Source organism: Macrobrachium rosenbergii, chromosome 44 (assembly GCF_040412425.1).
Source record: "Macrobrachium rosenbergii isolate ZJJX-2024 chromosome 44, ASM4041242v1, whole genome shotgun sequence".
Lineage (NCBI taxonomy): Eukaryota > Metazoa > Arthropoda > Malacostraca > Decapoda > Palaemonidae > Macrobrachium > Macrobrachium rosenbergii.
In genome coordinates, this window is record NC_089784.1 from 23,726,593 (window position 1) to 23,753,003 (window position 26,411).

Below are 26,411 nucleotides of genomic sequence, written 5' to 3' on the forward strand. Positions count from 1 at the left end.
ACAGCAGCGAATGTGCAGCATTATGCGCTTTCTACATTAAACAGAGAGAAAAGAGAGAGAGAGAGAGAGAGAGAGAGAGAGAGAGAGAGATATTAAAAAGGTGTAAAAAAAACGTAGACTGATGATTACTGAGGAATTGCATTCATGCTTACTCCCAAACACAACACAACAGCGAGATATGCAGCATTAAGCACTATCTGCGTTAAACGGTCCTTAGCTCATTTATTTATTTGACCTTTTATGGGCAATCTCGTTGTCATTCGTGTATGAGGATTCAAACATTTTTTGATAACCCGACCTAACACCATTTACGCTGTCTACACATTGTATTGCTACTCTAAAACAATTCTTGTGTTTTAATAAATTATTTACATTTTTATCTGTTCATTAATTTGTAAGGCCATTTTTTCTTTTCCAATAACTGATCTGTTCTTTCAGTATTTCCAATGACCTTCTGTTACTTCTGTTACTTAGAAGATTGAGTTTCAAGTCAGTGGCCTCCGTTAGCTTGTTCCATTGTTTGATATTACTTGGTCTTGTCGTTAAGTACTTGCACAGTTTTTCAGTGTCTAGAATACTGAGTATCATGAAAAATGAATAGTAATTAGCCTGGAGAAATTTCCACGGCTACATTTAAGTAAGGTCATCAACATTTCCATTAAATACCAGATTGTTAATACAAAGAGAATGCAACTCTCTTTAGAAACGCACATTTACCAAGTTGCCTTGGTGAGATTTCAGTGAAATGTAATCACAAACCTAGCAGAGAGATCCGACCACATCCATCATCACAAGAAGTAAACGCAAACTTTCTGCGTAAATGTAAAATAAATAAGAAAAAAAAAATTCATGAAAATAAAGGCGTATTGAACGGCTGGATGGTTTGGTGGCCACCAGTACTAGTGGCGGTGGACGAGTAACACATTTAGATCAATTATGACCATCCTCTCTCTCTCTCTCTCTCTCTCTCTCTCTCTCTCTCTCTCTCTCTCTCTCTCTCTGTAGTAGCGGGATTCATTATTCGTACTCATGGCCTCCTAACCTACGCAACTGTCTCCCTTGTTGCGTTTCAGACATGGCTTACAAGCGGTGCACGAATGATTGAAAAACGGGCCAGACAAGTTCTGGGATATTCTGTCAGATTAGCGAAGATGAGATGCCATTGGTTATTTCAACGACTGCATTACAAGGGGGAATTTTATGCTAGTTCTGGTACCTCGCATCTAGTTCAAAGTCTTGATCTGAAAGGCGACTTTACTCCCTTGCTGATCTTAGTGATTTGGGTGAAACTACGAAACAAAACAATGATGTAGACGTAAGGCAGCATCAGAAAATTTCAAGTCTAATCCGGTCAGGACCTACACCCCGTTTTTTACTTTTCACTTGAGGAAATTGTGATAAGTGAATCACGTACAAAAGTTATTATAATCATATATATGTATATATATATTATATATACATAATATAATATAATATAATATAATATAATATAATATAATATAATTACTAACAAGACCCTCATTCAAAGTGGATGATATCTAGTGGTGATATTTATTAAAAAAAGTTACAAGCTTTCTTGGATGAACAGTCCTCATTTTCAGGTATATGTATGAGTATGTGTATGTAGTGCAAATGTTATATCTTATTTGTTCCTTGATTATGGACCTCGCCTCACCAGCGGGAAATCCGAATTAAATCCCACAGGGTAAACGTCTTTGGCTCGTATCTTAGAAAATCCATTGTGCCCCCGTTGACCTACGTTTTGAATAATTTACCAGGGGTTAGGCGACTATAGTGGGTTGTCGCCATGTCTGAAATGGCCATGAAACCACTAGCTTTCCCAAAATCGTAGTAAGAATAGGAAAATTATACCTTTATATATTATATATATATATATATATATATATATATATATATATATATATATATATATATATATATATATATATTTTATTTATTTTCCTGATGTTTAGGCTAAGTGGTTAACGGCATTGCATTGGCAGACAGGAGGCCAAGATCGGTCTAACGTGGTTGAGACGTGCTTGGGATTCTTTCCCGAAAAATCCATTGTACCTCAGTTGACCTAAGTAATGAATTCCAGCTGATGGTTAGTAGGCTGTGGTTGATTATAAAAAGGACAGAGAAGGGTATTTGGCTTGGAACTTCATTCCAAACAAGACTTGATGACATTCTCTAGAGCCACTTACGGTATTATAAAGGCGTATTTTACTTTTACCTCCTTAATTTGGGGATCGTTCCCGAGACAGGATAAGACAGCTCTCTCTCTCTCTCTCTCTTAGCTTCATCTTTTCCCCCTAGTTTTTCGTGACTGCTGTATAGATCGTAATCTTGGCTTAAAAATCGACATTATTATTATTATTATTATTATTATTATTATTATTATTATTATTATTATTATTATTATTTATAGCAAAATTTCAAGGTTCTTCCTTATACAAACAAACGAAGACTTATTTAAGACCATTATCACGAAGACAGGTTTGGTGGAAGAACGTTTATGTTTGTCATTTTTTGAGAGACTGGCAATGTTTTTGGGTAGTTTTTTTTTTTTTTTTTTTTTTTGCTAGGCCTCCAGTAAATGGCAGTAATATAAATAAGGTATTATTTGCTTAGTATCTGTTCTGGCATAAATCTATTTCCTTTTATATTTTTTTCCAAATTATTCTCTCGAAGTCAGGAAACTCAAAATAAAAGATGAGAAACCGGTAGACATGTATACTGTATATGCATAATATAAATTGTATATTGCTATATACAGGGAACTTTCGCGAACTTGATCAGTTCAAGTTCGCGAAAGCTTCCTGTACATAACAATATACAGATTATATTATGCATATATACTGTACAGTACATGTCTACTGGTTTCTCATCTTTTATTTTATGTCCTTGAGATTCCTGACTTCAAGAGAGAGAATAACATACATACTCTACTACTGTGGACGGTATTTTTTCATTAAGATCACGAGAAAGCGATGATATCAAAGAATTCTTTATATTATACTATTAATAGGAAATAGTTTTATTCTTAGCCGAAAACAGATTTGTAGTTGTTAATCTTGAATATATAATCCAAAAGAATCTGATGCCAACGAGAATGGCAAACAAATACTTAAATTTATTCTCGGAAAGACGGCGATCAATTTATTCAGCTTCTATTTATTTATTTATCCTTTTATGTACCTTGAGGGGGTGAGGAGGAGGGGTATACCATTTTATATACCTTGAGGGGGTGAGGAGGAAGAGTATACCATATTGTCTTAGGGTTGAAATTCGGTCAAATTGTTCTCTGATAATATAGATGTAAGATTCCATTTATATACATACAGTTTTCCGTTGGAGTAACTATCGATAAAACAGCTGGTCCTTATTTAAGCGTGTGGAAAGGTTCCTTGATCCTTTCGAGACTGTACGAAACGTCCCTAGGGTCGGGAATTGCCGTCCTCCAAGTTTGGTCGGCCTCGCTGACCAGTGACCTTAAGTAAGTATGCAGAGTAATGATCCCATGAGGCTAGCGTTTAGACGGGACTTACTGTCCTTCGAGTCGGGACATGGCGATCATTTACTATAGGTTCAGTAATAACAGCTGCAACAGCAGAAGCACCAAGAACGACGACAATAATAATAATAATAATAATAATAATAATTAAGAAATCGGGGAAGAAGAATAAAATAAAACCACACTGCTCTAGAGACCCCAGCGCGGCCTCCACATCACGATGCCACTCCCCTCAGACGGCCTCAACCACGCCCCCATGTTCTCGCCCCCGCCCCCCTTCTCCCCTGTCCTCGCACCTCTCCCACTCATACCCCCTCCCTCCATCCCTGACTCTCCCCCTCCAGTCTCCCACCATCCATGTCTCCTTCCTTCACCTAACTCCTGACCAACTACTGGGATGCTCACTCTCTTCTCCTCTCCTCTCCTCTCTTCTCCTCTTCTCCTCTTCTCTTCTCTGCTCTTTCCGTCCCAATAGTCCTCTGATCACCCCATGTTGAATCTCTCTCTCTCTCTCTCTCTCTCTCTCTCTCTCTCTCTCTCTCTCTCTCTCTCTCTCTCTCTCTCTCTCTCTCTCTCTTTTCAGCCTGCTTGATCGTCCCCCGCAGACCCTAGAGAGAGAGAGAGAGAGAGAGAGAGAGAGAGAGAGAGAGAGAGAGAGAGAGAGTATTCATTCTATAACCCCTATTCAGAGGTGGTTGTACAATTAGGTGGACGCATGTTCGCCAACACTACCATCCCCACGAGGAGATTTCGGGGAACCAATATTTTGGGATACCATGGGACATGTTATATTATTTATTGATGTTGTCACTTATTGTCACTGTTGTTGTTGTTGTTTGCTCTTTATCCCTTACTACTTTAGTTGGGTGAAGTTTACACTCGTGTACGTATGTATAGCCTATATGTGAGTTTATAGTATTACGGTTACATAAGAAGGATGAACAGAATGGGATAAAGCCTCGGGTAGAACAATCATTATAAAAGGCAAGAAATATTGGGAGCGTGAAGTTGTTCCCAACCTGGTAGATATTTATGGTATTTTTCACATTGAGTGTTATTGTTCTTCTATCATTTCATGCATTCAGCGATACGATTTGATTTATTCACTGTTATGCTACCATGGCTAGGCATGTTGTCTACACGGTTGTGACGCCAGTTTACACAATCAATCAGTCAATCAATCGTCTACAGAGAGCTTACCGATGATTGCTGGATGGGTGTGCATGGACACCATCATTGCAATAAAAACAATCATATCTTCAGTTTTAAGTCCTACCGTTGTATGTCAGTATGATTGTGCTATTAAAAAAAATATCCATCTTTGAAATAATTTTGTTATATTTTGTAGGATTGTGATGGAAGGAACCACTCAAGAATGAGTCTTATCCTCCCTCCTCCCCCCCAAAGCGGAGAGAGTGGAAGGTGTAAAACGCATAGGTAATCCAGAATAGGAAAAATAAATAATTTTCTAGCTGAAAAAATTCTTTCTTTAAGGAAACTGGGGAAGGGAGTCTTAGAACCCTAGTCTTTTGTTTATAAATTAGGTCACTTCTTTCAGTAAATATTGTCAAATGGATCGTGTTTAACCTTTTGGGTGGTTCGATTTGATATTTGGGGGGAGCCGCTCACACTGAAAACTATGAAGAAAATAAGTTTGATATTGGGATTGAGATTTCATCTGTACTTTTTTTTCCTTTTATTGAGAAAATCTGTACTTTTTTTTCCTTTTATTGAGAAAATTTACATAGTTTTTTGCACATAGTTATCCTTTATAGTATTTTTTTATATAAAAATATTTTTGACTACTGTATATATACATACTTTTTTTTATTTGTTAGTTGTCACAATGTGGTTAATATATCATTTACATCTACGTACCTAAGTCATCAATACAAATGTTACTCCCATTTCTGGAGATGAACATATTCTCTAGTAAAAAATAAATGACATTTATCCTCAAGTGCTTTCAACAATATAAATCTTGTTTTGAACATTCTACTTTTTATAAATGAAATCATACGTAACTCATCTGCTAAGGGCATTGCTTTGTGAAGATACCAAATTCCAGTTATATATTCACTTATTAATATCATTGTTGTATTTTTATCCTTTTTTTTTTAATGGGCTTGAAAATCTAGTTTTAAAACCTTTATAAAACTTACTGTATTGATATTCATTAGTACTGGAGGACACGAGATTGTGATTAAGTAGGAATTTGGCAATCAAGGAAGAGCCTGTTAAGATTGTCTGTAAAACAGAAGTTTTAATTTTGTTGGAGTTGGCATTGAATGTCTGCGGCCGATGTCAGTAAAAGCAAATAGAGATTTTGTTTTATCTTTTTTTTTTTAAATGTTCAGTGTAAAATATACATAGTCTGGAGTTGCAATTTGGCATGAAATTTCCTGTAACAATGTTACTCAGTACTTCACTTTAAACCTTAAATTTGTTTTTTTCTTTATTTTTATTTGAAGAATATCATACAACATTTACCTTAATAACAATTTTCTTTAATCTGTAACCATACACAATACTTAGTCATTAACAGTCAAAATGTTTTTGTAACAAACAGAGATTTGATTGAAGCTCGCACTAAACACCAGTTACAGTGATGTCGGCTGTTGGTATTTACCGCCAGCACAAGAAAAAGTTTGTTGATATTTTATTAATGGCACCACACCTATGAATTTTCAACGTTACTTTTATCGGAAAGTTTGACGACGTGTATAATTTGAGAAGTGCTCTCCTCCCCTCCCCGCCCTCCCCGCCCTCCCCCACATATATTTGGTATGTTGTTTACCGATTTTTTTTTTTAATCTGGATAAACTGACTTCGTTAAATTACATTTGACCTCGAGATTTACTTAGACGATGGCTTCCTTGAAATCATTATATTGTTAGGATTTGTTTTGGATTTTTATTTAATTGGTTTTCAGATAAAAACGGGTAAGAATGTTTGAGCGTCAGTGTTAGCCATGTGTGTATACGTGTTGATTTGTACGTGTGTGGTTGTTGAATGTGTACATGTACGGTTTCAGATTCAGATTGTTATTATTAGTAAGAATAAACATAGTTCCACCTTTGAAGATTATTTTTAATTTGTCTTCGGCGTCAGTAAGCGTAGAATGTTAAAAAAACGGAGAATCGAAGTTCGAACGACCATTAAACTTTGATATCTAACACTCAAGACTAATGGCGATCATAACATTAATAAGTGGTCTCTTCCTTATGTACAGTATTTCTGTTACTTTCTAATAAGCACCATATTCTGGGGAAGTTTGAATTTCAAGTCAATGGCCCCTGTGGGCTTGTTTCATATGAATAATAATAATAATATCCTCTAAATAATAATAATAATAATAATAATAGTGCGTTTTTATATTCGATTAAAACGGCGATTGGTGGTGGTGATGGCAAGTTACAATAGAGGGAGCCGGGTCTAGTCAGTCGCCAGGTACGCCGACTCTGACGCCATAGGGGGGAAAAAAATGGCGGCCAAGACCGTGTTGCGTCGTAATAGGTGTTCCTTTACATTCACAAGAAAGCGCCAGACCGTAGCTGCTGGTGGTGTGGCTCGTGGGCCTAGAAAACCGGTATTAGGGTACAGTGTTGTTGTTGCGGCGCCACACAATACACACACACAGATATACATACACACACACCGACGCGCACACACACATACATGAGAATTTTAATTGAATTAGAGGAGTTTCTCATTTTTTTGCACACCTTTACTTTTAAGTATTTGTCATTATCTTTATTAGATGCCTACCAGGTCATAAATGACTTAAATAAATTATCAGTCGCTATCATAGCTAAGCAACTGACATCCCGATGAGCAATTTTTATTGCTCAAAATTAATGTAGAGGTGATGAAAATTCTCTCTCTCTCTCTCCAAAAAGTTGGCTAAGGAATGATCAGTAGATTATTAAATAACCTTACGTGTTTTTTTGTGGTGCTTCATGGAAAGCCAGGGATTTTTTTTTTTTTTTGTAGCAAGGGCAATAAGGAGATTTGATTGGCACACAAATTCTGCTGTTCATTATCCTTATACTGCGTTTCTTGTAGGCAGCATGTTTTTTTTTATATTCACGTTAATATCTAAGCAGTTTTTTTTATATATATCATATATATATATATATATATATATATATATAGTTTATATATATATATATATATATATATATATATATTATATATATATATATATATATATATATATATATATATATAATGATATTTCCTATATATATATATATATATATATATATATATATATATATATATATATATATATATTGATTTAGATCTTTCCTGTATGTAACACCGATGAACTTGATTTAGACTTGCCGTCTTCCAGCACGGAAGCTGCAGAATGAAGGTACCTTTGTCTTCCAAACATTGGGTCGGTAGCTACGCAATATATTTATTGGTAGGATATGTGATTCGACCCTCTCTTGTATTAGCGTTATTTGTTATGGCATAGGTCCACTGGCCGAAATTAAATTCATATTTACAGTGTTTATTTACGCTGTTGTTGTTTATTTACGTATTGTTGTTTATTTACGATATTGTTGACGTATGGTTAAATTGGTGATCGTTTTGTCAAGACTTATCTATGTCTGGCGTTTTATTATGATGAAACTTCTCCTAAAAAAACTTTAATGTTGTAGTGGAGTAATTACACAGTGGTTTTTTCAGTGTAAAATATTAAAACTGAAAATTTATAGAGATTTCGAACAAATAATAAGCGATGTGGATTAAACTTTTCCATGCTGATCTTGCTATGCTCCTAAATGACATTATACGGTACTTAATGTTAACCTTCAACCCCCGGTTATCTTTTGTTCTAGCACTTGGAAAACATGATCTGTTATTATTGGCAGACAACTTGTTATTGTTTGGGAGGCCTCTTCTAGCTGCAGGGATTTTATTACTAGTGTCAAATGCCCCTGGTCATTGGCTTGGCTGCTGCTGGAATATTGGTCTATCTTTTGGATGTGTGGAATCTCCTAGCATCTTTATTTTCTGTTTCTTTTTTTTCGTAATAATTGCAGTGAGTTCTTTTGGCCATTGTCATCAATATGTTTGGCCGTTTTTCCTACGTAATATTTCGATGGGAACCTCCGCTCTCATGGAGTTGGCATGTTGTCGATTTGCAGCAGACTATCAGCATCCGCATTTTGTCGAGACGGCTGTGGTAACTGATGCCGTTGCCCTCTGCTGGTTTGTAGAGACTAGAGGTTTGCGTCAGGCTGCTTAACCCCTTCGCCACCTTATTCGTGCTCTCGCGGATTTCCTTGGTTGTCAAATGTATCGTCTTTTGTGATTTCATTCGTCACGAATAGGCCTTCTCCCCTTAGGGGTGTAGTGCTGTCGGTGCACCTCAGTTGTTGCACTGTAGACATTACTTTTCAGCGTCCCTTCGGCCCCTAAATGCAACCTCTTTCATTCCTTTCACTATACCCCCTTTCTTATTCTCCTTCTTTCATCTGACTTTCCGCCTCTCCAACAGTTGTTTCAAACCTCCTTACTGTCAATTTCCCTTTCAGCGCGCTGAATGACCTTATAGGTTCCAACGCTTGGCCTTTGGCCTAAATCCTATATTCTGTTATTCTGTTCAGTAGGCCTTCTGTTCTTTCCAAGTTTATGTTGATGCATCTGCTCATGTTATATTATAAATTTTTGTCTATTCCAAAAAGCTGTTGAATATAGAACATAATGGTCATGAATATTTCATTATTGAATTTTTGCTTTTATATATTGAGTTTTTGCCTTTGCTATAAAACTATATTAAATTTAGAACATAATAGGCATGGATATTTCTTATACTTGATTTTTGCCTTTTCCACAAAACTATTGAATACAGAACATAATGGTCATGAATATTTCTTTCTTCCTTCTCATCGTCGTGGTCTCCGTTTTAAAGGGTTTTACTTCTTATTTAATGGTGACAGAATTTAGTGTGGTAAACCACTAAGGTTTTTACTTCTTATTTACTGTGGTGATAGAATTTATTGTGGTAAGCTTTTACGGGATATTCGCGTTCAGTGGGTAGCCAGCCAGTTAGTGTAAGCTGGAGGTCAGTGACACCCGTGTTTATATTTAGTGCTGTAGTGGCCAAGTGCGAACCAATTGTGCCATTGTCAGCCTTTTCCAAGATCATGAGAGAGAGAGAGAGAGAGAGAGAATCTGTTTTTTAGATCTTGTTTTATGAGACTCTTCTCAAGTGATGTTAAAGCCTCATTTATCTTGCATCAACTCGGGTAATAGGGTCTTTTTTTATAACAGCTAAGAAAATAATTGTATATTTAAGAGTAGGAGTTTTTAATGTTTTCTGGCATAATTCACGCTTGTATTTTGTTGACTTTACAAACATTATGTTACAGTATTTTTGGCTCTGTCATTTTTTGAAACATAAATGTTAGGATTATATGGAGAACTTGCTACGCAATTTAGTATGTACTTTTTTCCGAACGTTATAGTCGTTTCTCTTCGGCTTGTGTGTGTGTGTGTGTGTGTGTGTGTGAGTGAGATAGTGAGTGTGTTTCGGATGCTTTTCTTTATTTTTTGCTTACGGTAAAAACATATAGCTATTTTTTTTGTTTCTATTTCTTAAGTTTCTTCATACTGTGAGATGAAAGACAAATTATCTCCTGAGGGAGGGTCGTGTGTCAGCCGTTCACATCCCTTTTGTTTCTCTCTGTTTCAGTCGTTTCATTTCGTTCTGTTTCAGTACCGACCATAAGGAAGTGATCATTCTTGTTTACAGTAGAATGTCTTATATTACAGCCCCTTGCGTCTTTTAATGTTTTGTGTTATCGTTAGTGGAAGCTAATGCCCCAAGTTGTTTAAGAAATATCTTGTAACTTTTCCTTCTCATGTGTCATATTCTTATGTTATCCGTATTGAATGAATAAATACTTGCACCAGAACACTTTCGTGCAAGGTTTCTTTGTCCACTCGTGTTACAATCGTTTCCTGTTAGAGGCACATTTGCTCTGTCTGGGAAATATTGATTTTGACTTGCAATTTCTGTTCATGTTCTTTTGACTTGATTGGTGACTCTTAGTTCATCGTTTGGAGGAATTATACTCCCGAGTTTACCCTCATGAGTTTGAAGTTGGAGGAGAAGAGAATTTGCAGATTGAAGACCATAGTTGCAGCGGACGTTTCGTAAAGTTTCGCGACAGCACCGGGGAACGGGAAATGGGTGTTTCTTTCGTGGTGTGAGAGTGTTGCATCTCCCTCCTTTCCGCCCCTCCCTCCTCCCTCCACCTCTCCCTCCTCCCCACCTCTCCCCTACCCCCTCCCCCTCTCAACTTCTTGTTCCCGTACTCCCTTATTCTCTGCTTTCCCCTGCGAAGCCGTGGGAAAAGATCATCTCTTTCAAATCCCATACGGCCTTCAGACAGATGAGCCCAGCGGCCTTGCCAACTGACTGCAAGTCATCGGAGCACCGGCATTCCCCCTTCTCTCTCTCTCTCTCTCTCTCTCTCTCTCTCTCTCTCTCTCTCTCTCTCTCTCTCTCTCTCTCTCTTCGTAGTGCTCTATTTTCAAAGCGGACGAGGAAGGCCGATATGGGCGCATACCCTAAACATCCAGCGTGGCTACGTTGACCCTAGCATTGAATTATTTAGCAAGTTGTTAGTCGACTGGTTTGGGTCGCAGCTGTGGTTTATGTCAGTAGAAGAGGGAAAACGGCTGACGGCAGTGTTCATTACTGTGTTAAAATATTTACGGTTAAAACTTGACTGCCCTGGCGAGTTAATATCTTCATCCCACCGAGGTAAAACTATTAAGATAAAAACTTTCCTTGTTCACTTTATGCGCTGATGGTTCTTGTATCTCGGCCATTTAGCTCTCTCTCTCTCTCTCTCTCTCTCTCTCTCTCTCTCTCTCTCTCTCTCTCTCTCTCTCTCTCTCAGTGATATTAGGAATTTATAAATGTTAGGATTGCTGAAACCGAGGATGGAGATAGTTTCCATTGTGTACTTCCTCTTTCTCGGGCAGTTGTATTTTTTATTTTATTTTATCTTGTAATGTAACAATTTTGTTATGCTTTTGTCAGGGTTTTCACATGTGTTTTATTATACTTATTGTGAAGCCTTTTATTAGTTTGCTCTGTTTCTTATACTACTACTACTACTACTACTACTACTACTACTACTACTACTACTACTACTACTACTATTATTATTATTATTATTATTATTATTATTATTATTATTCCACGAGAAGGGCAAAACCTCGCAGTGCAGTTTTCTGAGTCAGGGTTGGGAGGCCCTTATTAAATTCGGCCCTCAAGGCAAGGTTGCAAGTCCATTATTAAACTCGCCTTCTAAGCGACTTTATACTCTCGTTGCACCTCTTGACGTCACACAATCATTGCTGCTTCCCTTGCTGTATTGCTTCTGCAGACGTCATGCACTCGCTGCATCCCTTGAATTCCTGCACTCACTGCACTTCTTGAATTCATTCACTAATTTCATCTCTTGGCTTCATTCACTCGGAATTTCACCTCTTGACTTCATTCACTCATTCATTTCATTTCTTGACTTCATTTACGCATTTGATCTCTTGACTTCATTCACTCATTCATTTCGTCTTTTGACTTCATTCCCTCATTTCATCTCTTGGTTTCATTCAGTCATTTCATCTCTTGACTTCATTTACTCAGTTCATCTCTTGACTTCATTTGCTCATTTGATCTCTCGATTTCATTTTGTTCATTTCTTCTCCTGGCTGCATTCATTCATTTCATTTGTTGACTTCATTCGCCCATTTCATTGCTTGACTTCATTCACTCATTTCATCTCTTGACTTCATTCTCTCATTTCTTCTTTTGACTTCATTTGCTTATTTCACTTCTTGACTTCATTCGCTCATTTCATCTCTTGACTTCATTCGCTCATTTCACCTCTTGACTTCATTCTCTCATTTCGTCTTTTGACTTCATTCGCTTATTTCATCTCTTGACTTCATTTGCTCCTTTCATCTCTTGACGTCATTCGCTAATGTCATCTCTTGACTTCATTCACTCATTTCATCCCTTGACTTCATTTGCAAATTTCATCTCATGACTTTATCATACACTCGTTGCATCTGTGACCTCCCACATTCATTGCATTTCTTGACTTCACCATAAACTCATTGCATCTCTTGACTTCATTCACTCATAACATCTCTTGACTTCATCATATACTCATTGCATCTCTTGACTACATCGTACACTCATATCTCTTGACTTCATTCATTCATCTCATCCTTCGTTGATTTCATTTGTTCATCTCATCTCGTGACTTCACCTTACACTCATTACATCTCTTGACTTCATCACACACTCATTTCATCTCATGACTTCATCGTACATTAATTTCACCTCTTGACTTTATTCGCTCATTTCATCTCGTGACATTATTCACTCATTGCATCTCATGTCTTGATTCACTCATTGCATCTCCTGACTTCACTATACACTCATTTCATCTCTTGACATTATTCACGCATTGCATTTCTTGAACTGGGTTCACTCATTGTATCTCCTGACTTTACCATACACTCATTTCATCTCTTGACATTATTCACTCATTTCATCACGGGACTTCGCCATACACTCATTTCATCTCATTCAAAACAAAAGTAAAAGAGTGGATATTGATTTGGCGAGTTGTAAGCAAATTTCTGATTACAATTATTCTGGCACAAAACCTCAAGTCGAACAACGTGCGAGCGAGACAGATGCATATGTCGTCATCTCCCATATTTCGTATCAGTTTTAAGTAGTATAAAAAGCTGCGTGTATGAGTATCAACATCTTTTAACTTAAAGAGAAAGTACCCTGGAGTAATTGGTGTTAGTAGTCATTGTTATCGTTGGAACTGTGTTGGTTGGAATGTACCGCCTAAAGGGGCTGTCGACTTTACTTTTTCGACCTGTTTTGTCGGGAATCATGTGATGCTGTACCAAAGTTGTGCCAAAAACAACGCCACCAAGTGGTAAAAGGGGAAATCGTCGATTCGTCTAATTATATATATATATATATATATATATATATATATATATATATATATATATATATATATATATATATATATATATATATATATATATATATATATATATATATATATATATAGTGGATACGGTATATGTATGTATGTATATATATATAAATATATATATAACTATATATACATACATAATTATATACAATGCATTTAACGTCTCTCTATTGAAATGTCTTGTAGCTCACAGTTCAATTCTTTGCCAGATAGCAAAGCGTTAGAATGTAAACATTGTGGAGAAATCATGGCAGTAAACATTGTTTACAGGACCATTAGTTCATGCATAGGTCATCAGCGACAGTGAAATTTTTGCATTGTTCCATATGATTCCGTCCTCGCTTGTGATTCGAACCAAATTCTTTCGTGCGCGTTATGAGAGAGAGAGAGAGAGAGAGAGAGAGAGAGAGAGAGAGAGAGAGAGAGAGAGAGAGTCTGCGAACGAGTGCGCACTAGAGAGTTCAGTTAGGTCGTTTAACGTTATAGGTGTGAACATTGCTTGCTGCAAGAGGAGACGATTAGGGGAGGGAGGGAGGGTTGCTTGCTTGCTTGCTTGCTTGCTTGCTTCCAATGGACAAATGATATCGAAGGGGTGATGTTTGAGAGGGGATCAGGGAGGGATGGAGGGAGGGAGAGGGGGAAGGTGAGGGAGGGAGAAAGGAGAGGAGTCATGAGAATGGGGGTAGGGCACTGAGGCACATGAGATGGCAAGACTTGACGAGGCTCAGTTGTGGAAGAGGCGAAAGCCTAGTAGTGGAAGTTTTTATTTATTTATTTATTATTTTGTGGGGTGTGTGTGTGCGTGTGCGTGTGCGTGTGCGTGCGCGTGTGCGTGCGCATGTCTGGTCCGTATGCCTGTATGGAGAATAAAGGGCAAAGCGAAGGTACCGCCAGAGAGATGTGCAACATGGAATCAGAACGCCGCATAATCCCATTGATGACAACTCCGACCGTTACCCCACGGAATTTCATATTAAATATCTACTCTTTAGGAAGTCAGCCGTTGATGGTGTGTTGGGGGGAGGGTGAGGAGAGAAGGGATGTTTGTTTGTTTGTCCATTCCCCACCCCTCCCCCTTTATCAGCTCGCCCACCCACGGTTGTACTTTTGGCTCGATGGCAGTTGTCGGCTCTGATATCAATATAGGGCACACCTGCTCCACGGCCACAGGTGCATAGGATTGTATGATGATGTACGAGAGAGAGAGAGAGAGAGAGAGAGAGAGAGAGAGAGAGAGAGAGAGAGAGAGAGAGAGAGAGAGAGAGAGCGTTTGTTTAACAAGCTCTGTATGAATATAAAAGCCTGGTCGTCTGTTGTCCTCAGAAATGGAATAATCGACGAGAATTCTGCAAGTGCATGATGCTCATTATTCATGTCTGATGGCAGGAGGCGCAGGAGGGACGCCACGCTGTCGTCGTCCGTCTGTACTGGCCGGGGTACTAGCCTACCAATATTTCGGTATGACGTCAAGCGCTTTTATCCTCAGCTTTAAACAACGCCATTACCGACCAGTGACGTAGAAGGACGCAGAGAGAGAGAGAGAGAGAGAGAGAGAGAGAGAGAGAGAGAGAGAGAGAGAGATAAGTATTGGAGAATGTTGGGCATATTCTATAATCTGTCATGGTTTTTATATTGTCTTCCAGCAAAATCTTTAAAACATGACTTTACGCATGTGTGTGTTTGTATATGTGTATAATATATATATATATATATGTGTGTGTGTGTGTGTGTGTGTATGTATGTATGTATGTATGTATGTATGTATGTATGTATGTATGTATATTTCTGGTACAGAATGCAAAATGAGTTTACACTTGCTTGGCAGGGGTGCCATTCCGTGGTCAGTCATGAAGTAGTAAGGCAGTGGGTGAAAAAAGATTAATATTGCCTTCGTGGTTTAAGTACATTGACCTGTTTCCTTCTGCCTTTCGTAGTTTCAGTATTTCGTCTTCGAAGCATAGCTTGTCTATCATTTTTTATATGACTCCCAAAAATGTACCTCATTTTCGAGTTTGTTGCCAGATGTGGTATTTAAAGGGGCCCAAAAAATAGCTAAATTTTGTTAAAAATGCAAAAACAAGTAGCTAAATTTTAAAAAGGCCAAAGAGGTAGATACATTTTGTTAAAAAGACCAAAAAAAGTAGCTAAATGTTAGTTACAAAGGCTAAAAAGTAGTTAAATTTTGTTGAAAAGCCCACAACAAGTAGGTGAATTTTGTCAAACATGGCCATAAAAATTAGCTATGTTGTGTTATCGTGATCTATAGTCACTTTAACCCGGCTACCATTAGGCTAGTCTGCCACAACATGATGCTTGAGTGCTTGTAGTTGACGGTACTGGCGAAGTGGGTTTGCCTTCCATTACAATCCATAAGTAGTTATAAGAACTCGCTTTCAGCCAATTGTTCCTCTTACAGAATAACTGTAACCAGTCAATGATCTTGTAAAGTGTCTGCCTTCAATTGTCGCATCGTCCATAGACCGCTAAAGAGCTGAGAGGAAGACAGACATCCCCCTCCTCTTAACCCCCACCCCCAGCCTTTCTTCAATCTCTCAGTCACCCTCATGCGCAGTGTGCGCGTATGTACGAGTGGGTACGACGTGGGATTGTAAAATGCACAGGCCATGCAGTGGGTGCAATCCAGGGTCCATCATCACCTTTAACCTGCCAGCGGTGGCGGGAATGGAAGGGGGACTGAGGCCCTCAATGCTTTTCGTCTGGTTCCTCCTCCTCCTCCTCCCTCTGTGGTCCTCCTACCTTTGGTGCCCCCTTGTCTGTTTAATCCTATTCTCTCCTAACACCCCAATCCCCCCCATCTCTTCTGAACGAGCATCTCTCTCTCTCTCTCTCTCTCTCTCTCTCTCTCTCTCTTTGTCTGTCTCAAAAGCGTTTCTTTAATCTTCGTACCGTATGCCCTCCATTTTGTGTGCATTTTGCGGGACATTGACAAGTTGTTTTTGATGTGACTCTAGATTATGGTATTTAACAATCGACCTTTTTTTTCTTTGTCTATTGCGACTTAAAGTTATAGTGATTGCTGTGTTATTTTGTTGGGTTAATTTTAGTAATAATAGAAAGAACATCCATTTAAAGTGTAACTATTTGGCCCATGGGTACATATTTGTCAAATATCTTAAGATTACCTCTCTGTTGGTCCTCACACACACATATATATATATTATATACATACATATATATATATATATATATATATATATATATATATATATATATATATATATATATATATATATATATATATATATGTATATGTATATTTTTAATGTGTGTGTGTGTGTGTGAGGAACGAAAGGAGAAGTAATCTTAAGATATTTGACAAATATGTATCCATGGGCCAAATAGTCACACTTTAAATGGATGTTCTTTCTATTAGAGAGAGAGAGAGAGAGAGAGAGAGAGAGAGAGAGAGAGAGAGAGAGAGAGAGAGAGAGAGAGAGGTGGGGTGTAAACCACGGACCTAAACCCCAGAATAAGTGCTACCCTGCCTCCTGAAGAATGGAAAGTTATGTCACCAGGAAGACAGAAGAGATAAGAAGAATTGTCAAGTTGGTAATAAGTATAAAACCCAGTCGCCTAACAGTGCTGTCCGAAGTTGTTGACTTTCACGGAGTCAGTGTAGGGTGAGGTAGCCAGACGTCTAGGCGTTACGAGGCCACATGAAAGGAGGATGGATGCTTATTGTTTATGGATAAGGTGGCTTTCTGCCAGCACGGGCACTTGCTCGTAAAGCAGCCCGCAAGAGGCTGGGTTTTCTGCCAAGGTCCGTGAAATGTGGCTTAAATTGCCTACCTGTAATCAAGTCAGGAGGGTCACTTTGTAGTGGTGAGAAGTATCGAGGAAAGTGGAAAGAGTGGTGTCATTATTTTATGTGCGAATTGATTTGGATTTTGTCCTAAATTAGAGGATCTCCATTTTTGGGTGTCCTTGTAATTAAGATGAAGAAGGTGCGATTTGAGAGCTGAGTGCGAAAGGCAGAAGGTGAATGTATAGGTGAGTGAATGAGAAATATGACTTCATAAATATGGGGGCAGAATCATCGGCAAGAGCAAGATTAGACAGATCGCAAAGCATCATTGTTGATAATATGACAAGTAGATTTTTGATAAAAAGAACCTAAATGAATAATTCTGGAGAAAAAAATTGCTGATATTTTCACCCAATTTTGGAGCTTCATTTTGAAAGATAAATTTTCGATTTAAATTTCGTGCAAACTTCTGTGGATCACTAGGAAAAGCTTGCATTTTAATAGGTCTGGTTTCTACTGTGTCATCGGTTCATTATTTTACCGTTAGGACAAACATAAATCCATAAAAGAAAAAGAACGCAAGAAAGTTCAGGCCATTATTATACTGCCGAGAGATAGATTTCTTTAAATATCATTTTGTAATCATCTTGTGTGTGTGTGTGTGTGTTTTGAGTGCTGCTTATCAGGCGATAAACACGAAGAAGGCATATGATAGATCATAATTCACTATCTCTGATAAACATTATCAGTAATGGAGAGTGTCTCTCTCTCGCTGACTCTACTGGGTTGGCACCAGTTTGCCTAAGACCGTTGTCGTGCCTTTGCTGTGGTTACCTTCTCTGGAAAGAGGAAACGTCAATTTCCTTCGTTGACTGTCTCGTGGCCAGCTGATTAGGGTCAGTTATGTTAGTGATTCAGGAGGCTTAGAGGAGTTACCCCCTTTGGTTGCCAGGACTTGTCTGTTTTTCGCTCATGAATTCTGAATTTTGACGTCGTTCCTGTGTTTCTCAGTTGCAGCGAAGCAAAAAGGATGAAGGTGAGTGACAGGTGATTATTTATTGACTGTAAAGTTGTTGTCAGGTTTTTTTCATAATGAGAGAGAGTGGAGTATGCAGGATTGTGCATGACTATATTTCTTACCTTATTTCCATGTTATCCATACATGAACTATTTGAAAGGTACTTGCGTGCATTATGTTACACAAGTGGCAGAACATTCTCTTCAAGAAGATTTTTGTATAGACCCGGAAGTTGGAATCATAGTAAATGGGTTACTTATTAACATTACATTAGTTTCCTTCAAATTCAATAGAATCGACTCTTGCTTACAAGTTGAAAATTGAGTGTGTAAACGTGGGAGTAAGAACAAAACAATTTGCTGTGGATATAAGTGTACTTTCAGGTGTGTAATGAACTGTTTAGGAAGATTATATTTGTTGAAGAGTTGTGTAGTGAGTTGATGTCAGAGCGTGATGAATTTTAATATATTAATAAATGGATAGATAGATAGATAGATAATGCAAGATTGAGCAATTTCCCCCGTCAGGGTGTGACTCCAGAGAAAAACATGACAGTGATCATAGCCACATTCAAATATTAATCGCGGATGAAATATGTACAGAAAAATTCCACAATATCAGCAGATTCATACAGCCACAGAGAAGATTCATCAGCAGAGCGTCAAACTACCTCTACAGACTGTCCATTCTCCTCTCTCTTGCTTGCATTTTCATTCCTACTGGTTATGAAGGACCTTCCTTTCCAATACCTGTTCCAGACCATCTATCCAGAAGTTTTCTAGTGCTTCCTCTGTTCTTCACTCTCTCCTGATTCTGCTGTAATACAAACTTTCCGCTAAACGATAATGCTTCATTTTTTTTCAGAATCACTTTATACTTTTCAGCCTTGACTTTCTCAGACAGTGAGAAACCCGATTCGCTTCCAAATCTTTAGCACATATCCATCTACCTTCCTTGTTTCATTTATTCTAAGGCTCCCCTCGTCTGTCTCCCTTCATCCATCATATTAGCACCAAGATAATTTTATGAACCAGCCTCTTTCATTCTTCCATATCAGCATTCATTGCTTCTCCTTCTGGTCTATTATTTATCACAACTGTCCTCTTGCTCACTTCGTTTACTTTTCTTTGCAAACCTTCAAAATTCTTTTTGTAGTTTCTGCAGTAGCTCGTCGCTATCCCAAGTTAGATGTGCATCATCTGCAGAAATCAACAATTCCACACCACTCCTGATCCATTTTTTTTTTTTTTTATCCAACAGCTTGGCACCTGCTTCCATCTTGCCATCCACCCTCTCCAAACAATCGTTTTATGATGCAACTGCGAGGTTTTCCTTCTGTTACACCTTTCAAGCCTTTCTACTCTCAATTTTCCTTTTAGCGCGAATGACCTCATAGGTCAATATTCTGTTTCTATTCCAATGGCCTTTCTCCTACTTCTGGCATCATTCCACTCTTAAAGATATTAAACAGCCACTGAGACATTAAACATCTTTTTGTCAGACCACTTTCACCAAGCTTGTGACACGTCTTTTCATCATAAAAACTTCCAGTCACTCTCAACAAGTCATCCTCCTCTCTACTATATATCCCAAACACTCTCCAGACCTCCATATTGTATCTTCCTGCTTTATTCAAACCTTTTTTTTTTTTTTGAAGGCGTGCATGCTATGTTCAACTTTTTCCATTTTCAGACCTCTCATCAGTCTCTTGACGATTGAGGTTATGAGAGTAAAATTTGTAACCCCTAATAGGAAATATGGGCCTTGGAGAGAGAGATAACATATTGAGAGTGCTTGTGTCAAATCGCTGTTTGAGACTAAATATAACACACAATGATAGAGTTTGAGGCTAAATTTAACACACAATGATAGAGGTAGATAAGAAAAAGAAGGCAGAATTAGATATGCAGTAGTTGTGGGGAAAGTGTTGCAAGGTGGCACAAGTTGGAAGTATGATAGAAATATGATAGAAATGTGGTTGTGGTTGTTAAATATATATTATATATATATATATATATATATATATATATATATATATATATATATATATATATAGAGAGAGAGAGAGAGAGAGAGAGAGAGAGAGAGAGAGAGAGAGAGAGAGAGAGAGAGAGAGAGAGAGAGAGAATTTTATTTTATTGAGATGATTTGCTGCTGAACTATGTCGAATGAGGTGGCTTGAAAATGCAAGTAGCAAAACATATAAACTTTTTAATGGATGTAGGTGTTGAGGTGGGTTGGTCCTTGATGTGAGGGCGATCTGAAAGCATAGATTAAAAGGAAATATGCAGACGCTTAAGAAGTGGTGGATTGACATGTTTTAAAAGCTTTGGATAAAAAAAATTCCTCACTTTGCAGGAAGCTCGAGAACGCTAGTGAAATATAAAAGTGACGACGAAATTATGCGGTTTTGGTTCCGTGTATGAAGCTGCTGTGGAACTGGAAATTTGACAAGCTGTGGTTCCTCTTTGATTAAGCCACGAAAGGAAAATTTTGGCAGTGTATGTTATTTATGCCAAAGAATAGACATACGTAATTCCATAATAGTTCAAGACGTATTACGTTGTACGATCGAACAATGTAACCAATCAGGCACAGCCATAATAGGTCATTGTCATGTTCGATTACTCAGTGTTTATAATTCCGACGGTTAGAATTAGGTAGTTTTGGTTAGATACAATTACCGCACAGATACAGCGCGAAGATAAGAGGAGACCAGGCTTCAAGGTCAGTCGGTAACTTCAAGGACACCCGACACGGCTCTAGAGTGAAGGCATATTGCCATCGGGAAAGTCGATTGGTGTGGTGGATTGCTGGTTACTCTGAATTATAGCTGGGAAACTCCGAATAATACACGTGTCATGTGGAACACCTGTGTGTGTGCGTGTGTGGTGATGACGCTGGTCTGATGACGTCACGTCACTTGTAAGGACGAGTTAATGAACGATCTCCGAAGAGAATAAGATTTGCGGTTGTAGACATGATGTAAATTGAATGGAACAACGGTGATTCAGTATATTTTTCTGATAGAAATAACCATAGAGAGAGAGAGAGAGAGACGGAGAATGTTGACTGATTGATTGATTCATCAACCTAGTTCCGCTATACAAAAAAGCTCTAATTTTGAGCTCTGGTAACCACCTGGAGAGGCGTACGTATTATAACTTGTCACTACTTTTTGCGAACTTGTTCTTTTCAGGCATTTACCAGGTCTGGTATGCTGCAGTGGAAATTAGGCTACCTAAGTTACTTAAGGCTTGGATCAGTTTATTTGTCATTTCAATCTCAGGGAACCGACATTTTTACGGTTTTCTATTTTGATGGTGCTTTGTAACCTCGGAAATGTTACTGCTATTTGCAACTGCCACTATTTGCTACTGCGTCTCCGACTATTACCGATAGTAATATTAGTAATGGCAGTAGTAGCATTTGGGTGTGGTTGTTAGGTCACCCGATGTGTCATATTTTTATGCCTGACGCTGGGTGGCGGTCATTCAAGTAATTTTCCCCAACCTTGGCTCCTGACGTAGTCTTTGAAACCATGGCCATTTTAAGCGAAGGGTTGTACATTTCCTGCCCCAGAGAACATTACATTCCTTTTCATTCCTCTCCTTATCCATTTCTTTTATTTTCTTCGTGTTTTAAAGTTATTTGTTGATTTGTTGTTCTTCGTTTATTGTTATTTTGTTTGTCTGTAGTTAATTATTCCATTTATTTAATTCTATTTAAAGGTTACATGTATTCAGTCCTAATTTCGTTCTTTGGAGATTTTCTTTTTTCAAGTATGGATTTTTCTCTGCGGAAGTTAGCCAGTGGCATTTAATGACTTAATTCTCGTTTCATTAGAGTGTATGCTCAGTAGAATAATAATAATAATAATAATAATAATAATAATAATAAATAATAATAATAATAATAATAATAATAATAATAATACCACCACCACCACAATCATGTTACTTATAATACTATTAATACTTGGCACAAAAGTGCATTCTAGACTATATCTATGTATGTATCAACCCTGAAAGTGCCTGTATACTTACAGACATACATATATACGTACATAAAGGCAACTTTCATACATACAAACAGACAGACAATGCAAACGAAAAGTGGAAAAGAAAGAAAATAAGGTTGATGTCGAAAGGAAGGCAGACACAAGCGCAGAAATCCCCATCATCAGGACAAACAGAAGAGACACACTGGCTCATTACTGGTGCACACGTGATTGATAGGAAGGCGCCACTCGTCATCATGTCACGTCAGAACGCGATGAGGTCGAATTGTCTGGAGTCTTCGCTGTTAACGTGGTTCAGTTCAAAAAATTCAGAATCAGTTGATCAGTTGATTCCTCACACCGCTGGACTGGGGAAGAGTCTCCCTGAGGATGATGTGCAATTGGAACCTCAAGACGTTAGAGCAAAGATGCAACGTGTGTCTCTCGTAAAGTCTAAAGCCATCTCCTTGTATTTTATAATTTGCATACATTTTCATCTATCTATTTATTAATTTATTTTTACTTTTCTGATAACTGATCTCTCCTGTCTTTATTTCCTATTACTCTCTGTCAAATCTTTCAAATGAACACCGTTGGAAGTTTGAATTTCAAGTCAGTGGCCCCTGTGGGCGGCTTGTTCCATATGAATAGGCTTCACCTTCTGAATATCAATAATCAGTGTGTGATTCGATAATCGAATGCACCAATATTTTGCTTGATCATTTTATGAATCTTATATATGTTTGTTTTTCGTGTGTCCGGTTCGTACGTTTGGTTAGGTCATAGGGTGTATCAGTCTATCGCTTCTACGTATGATTGATCCTTGGCTCTTGTCATTTTTTCTGCAAGGTTGGTCATTGGCGTATAAAATTATATATACACAGGAAGGTTATTGTGTACGTTAATTTTTTATGTCTCGATTAGATTTGGTTTAACATTGGTGTGCAGATTTCTTTGCGTGAAAGTCATTAAAAATTTTTTATATGAAGAATCATTAATTTTTGTTTTGTATGAATTATTAAATTTTTTTGTATGAAAAAGTCATCACATTTTTTGTATGAAAAAGTCTAAATTTTTGTAATGAAAATCACTAAATTTTTTTTTGCATGAAAAGTCATTGAAATTTTTTTTGTTTGAAAAAGTTAAATTTTTTTCTTGTATGAAAGTCATTAAAATTTTTTCTTGTATGAAAAAGTCATTAAATTTTTTTTTCGTCTGAAAAAGTTATTAAATTTTTTTTGCATGAAAAAGTCATTGAATTTTTTTTTTTTTTTTTGTATGAAAAGTCGTTTTTAAGTCAATACATTTATGACTGAGTCAAGGCTGCCGTTAATATTAGATGGAATTGGGACTGAAATGTATCAGTGGTATGTGTACTTGAATGTCAGTATGCCTCAGTTTCTTATATCTTGATTGTTTTGGTTATGTGTGCTTATTGTAGTTGTGATTTAGGGTTAATTTTTTTTTTTTTTTGCTATTTAGGATTACGACTAGACGTGGGCCTTTGAATTTTTAAGGCACTATATATGTGTATATATATATGTGTGTGTGTGTGTACGTATATATATATATATATATATATATATATATATATATATATATATATATATATACATACATATATATATATATATATATATATATATATATATATATATATATATATATATATATAAATATAAATAATGAACACACGACCACGTATTTCACAAAATAAATTTGTGGCACATTGGGAACGAACCTCTAGCGACAGGCCAAGGCGGGTCGTTCTCGATGAGTCATAAAATGTAATATATATATATATATATATGTATATATATATATATATATATATATATATATATATATATATATATATATATATATATATATATATATATATATATATATATATATATATATATATATATATATATATGTGTGTGTGTGTGTGTGTGTGTGTGTGTGTATGCATGCATACATATACGTACATATATTATGTAAATGCACATATGTATGTTATATATATTGTATATACACAGTAATTATTACGATTTTTTCACATATGATTTGTTTTCTATTGGTATTTTCGGCAATCGGAGTTGTGCCATTGCAGAATTCATATAGACCTAGTGATTGAAAGCCTATAGTTGTAAGATTTCCCAGCCTTTCTGTTTTACACGGCTAATTTGCACCTACTGGCCGTATCACAGGAACTTTATAGATAAACGATTTTCCAAAGCCATTTTAAGAATAAGTGATAAGATGATGATCCTGTTTTGCGATGTCATGGCATGGCTTGTTTAGTTTGTACTGTCATTGTATTCAGTCTGTTTTTATGTTCCATGCATTACCATTACATGTGACCTTTATATTTAGACCTATGTTATTTTTTTTAGGCGAACTGTTGATTTAATCTGAAAGTCCATTAATACTTTGTGTGCCCCATATTGAAACTTTGAAATTCTCTGTAAGCCTTTTTGCTGTTAATGGCCTTCAAGGTATTTATGATACAGAACTGACAACTATATAAGAACCTCTTGAGTACGATCTTGAAACTTCATCTATATTTAGCTTAGTCTTGTTGGATTTTTTTTTTTTTTTTTGGAATCTATTAAATACCGGACAGAGCATCAGAATTCAATATATCAGGGAAAAAGATAGATGGGTAAGAAGACAGATAGATAGGTAAGAAGATGGATAAATAGGTAAGAAGGGAGATAGATAGGTAAGCAGATAGATAGGCGAATAAGAGTTGAATTTAGTTTCGGTTGTTTGCTGTTAGAGCCGTGTGGTGGTACGTGGCGTTACTATAGCGACTCTGTTGCTTCATTGAGAGAGAGAGAGAGAGAGAGAGAGAGAGAGAGAGAGAGAGAGAGAGAGAGAGAGAGTGGATGGGAAATTCAACCACGGAAAGAGGTAGCGTAGTGTTATGGGAGGGATTATGTTAGTGGGTAGATGGAGAGGGCCTTACAGGTTCGTATGCAACGGAACCTACGGAATAACGAGGGGGAGGGATGTGATAGGTTTGTTACGTAGAGAGGACAAGGCGGCTGAAAAACAAGTGTGGGAAGAGTTGCAAGAAGAGGGGAGGAACACCTAGTGACTGTACCCTTTCCGCTCCCACAACTTGTTTCGCTCTCGTCACCTCCAGCTCTCTCTCTCTCTCTCTCTCTCTCTCTCTCTCTCTCTCTCTCTCTCTCTCTCTCTCTCTCTCTCAATGGATGGTTTCAGTAAGTCCTCTGCCTCCTCTTCGTCTTCTTTTCTCTTCTTCTCCTCCTCCTCCTCCTCCTCCTCCTCCTCCCTCCTCCCTCCCTTCTTCTTCCTCTCCTTCTCCCCCATCCTCCTCCTTTCTCTCCCATCCTCCTCCTCCTCCTCCTCCTCCTCCTCCTCCTCCTCCTCCTCCTCCTCCTCCTCCTCCTCCTCCTCAAGACGTTTGCCTCAAGTCCCGCATGTTTTTCATATTTTCAAACGCAAACACTAATTTAATTCTCATCCAAGATTCCTGTCAATAAATTTCTTGATACAGTGTTCGTGTTTGTCAGATTATCTTTCATGTTTCCAATTAGAGGCCAGTAGAAGAAACATATTGTAATAATACAAAATACCATTTCTGACAGGAAATAAGATTTGCGAAATTGTAGGGAATTGGCTTTTTTTTGCCTGATGTTTCACGGAAGTAAACCTCTCAATCCCCCAATTATATATATATGTATATTATAATATGTATGAATATGTATATGTATATATATATATATATATATATATATATATATATATATATATATATATATATACATAAGTATATATGTATATATATATACATATATACATACATATATACACATACATATATACACATATACACACATATATATATATATATATATATATATATATATATATATATATATATATATATATATATATATATATATATATATATATATATATATATATATATATATATATATATATATATATATATATATATATATATATAATTATATATATATATATATATATATATATATATATATATATATATATATATATATATATATATATAT

General features: G+C 37.0%; 1 protein-coding gene across 38 annotated transcripts in view; it reads left to right on the top strand.

Moving 5' to 3' along the window:
• Positions 1-26,411, top strand: part of chico (insulin receptor substrate 1 chico) — a 182,111-nt gene that overhangs the window by 40,241 nt on the left and 115,459 nt on the right. For 5 of the 38 annotated variants that reach the window (XM_067087999.1, XM_067088021.1, XM_067088003.1 and 2 more), the window contains exon 1: positions 18,139-18,380. The exons of the other annotated variants lie outside the window; for them this stretch is intronic. In XM_067087999.1, the coding sequence (XP_066944100.1) occupies positions 18,375-18,380 (6 nt within the window). In that variant the 5' untranslated portion in view covers positions 18,139-18,374. Of the gene's footprint in view, positions 1-18,138; positions 18,381-26,411 lie in introns of those variants that run through there. 38 annotated transcript variants of the gene reach the window in all.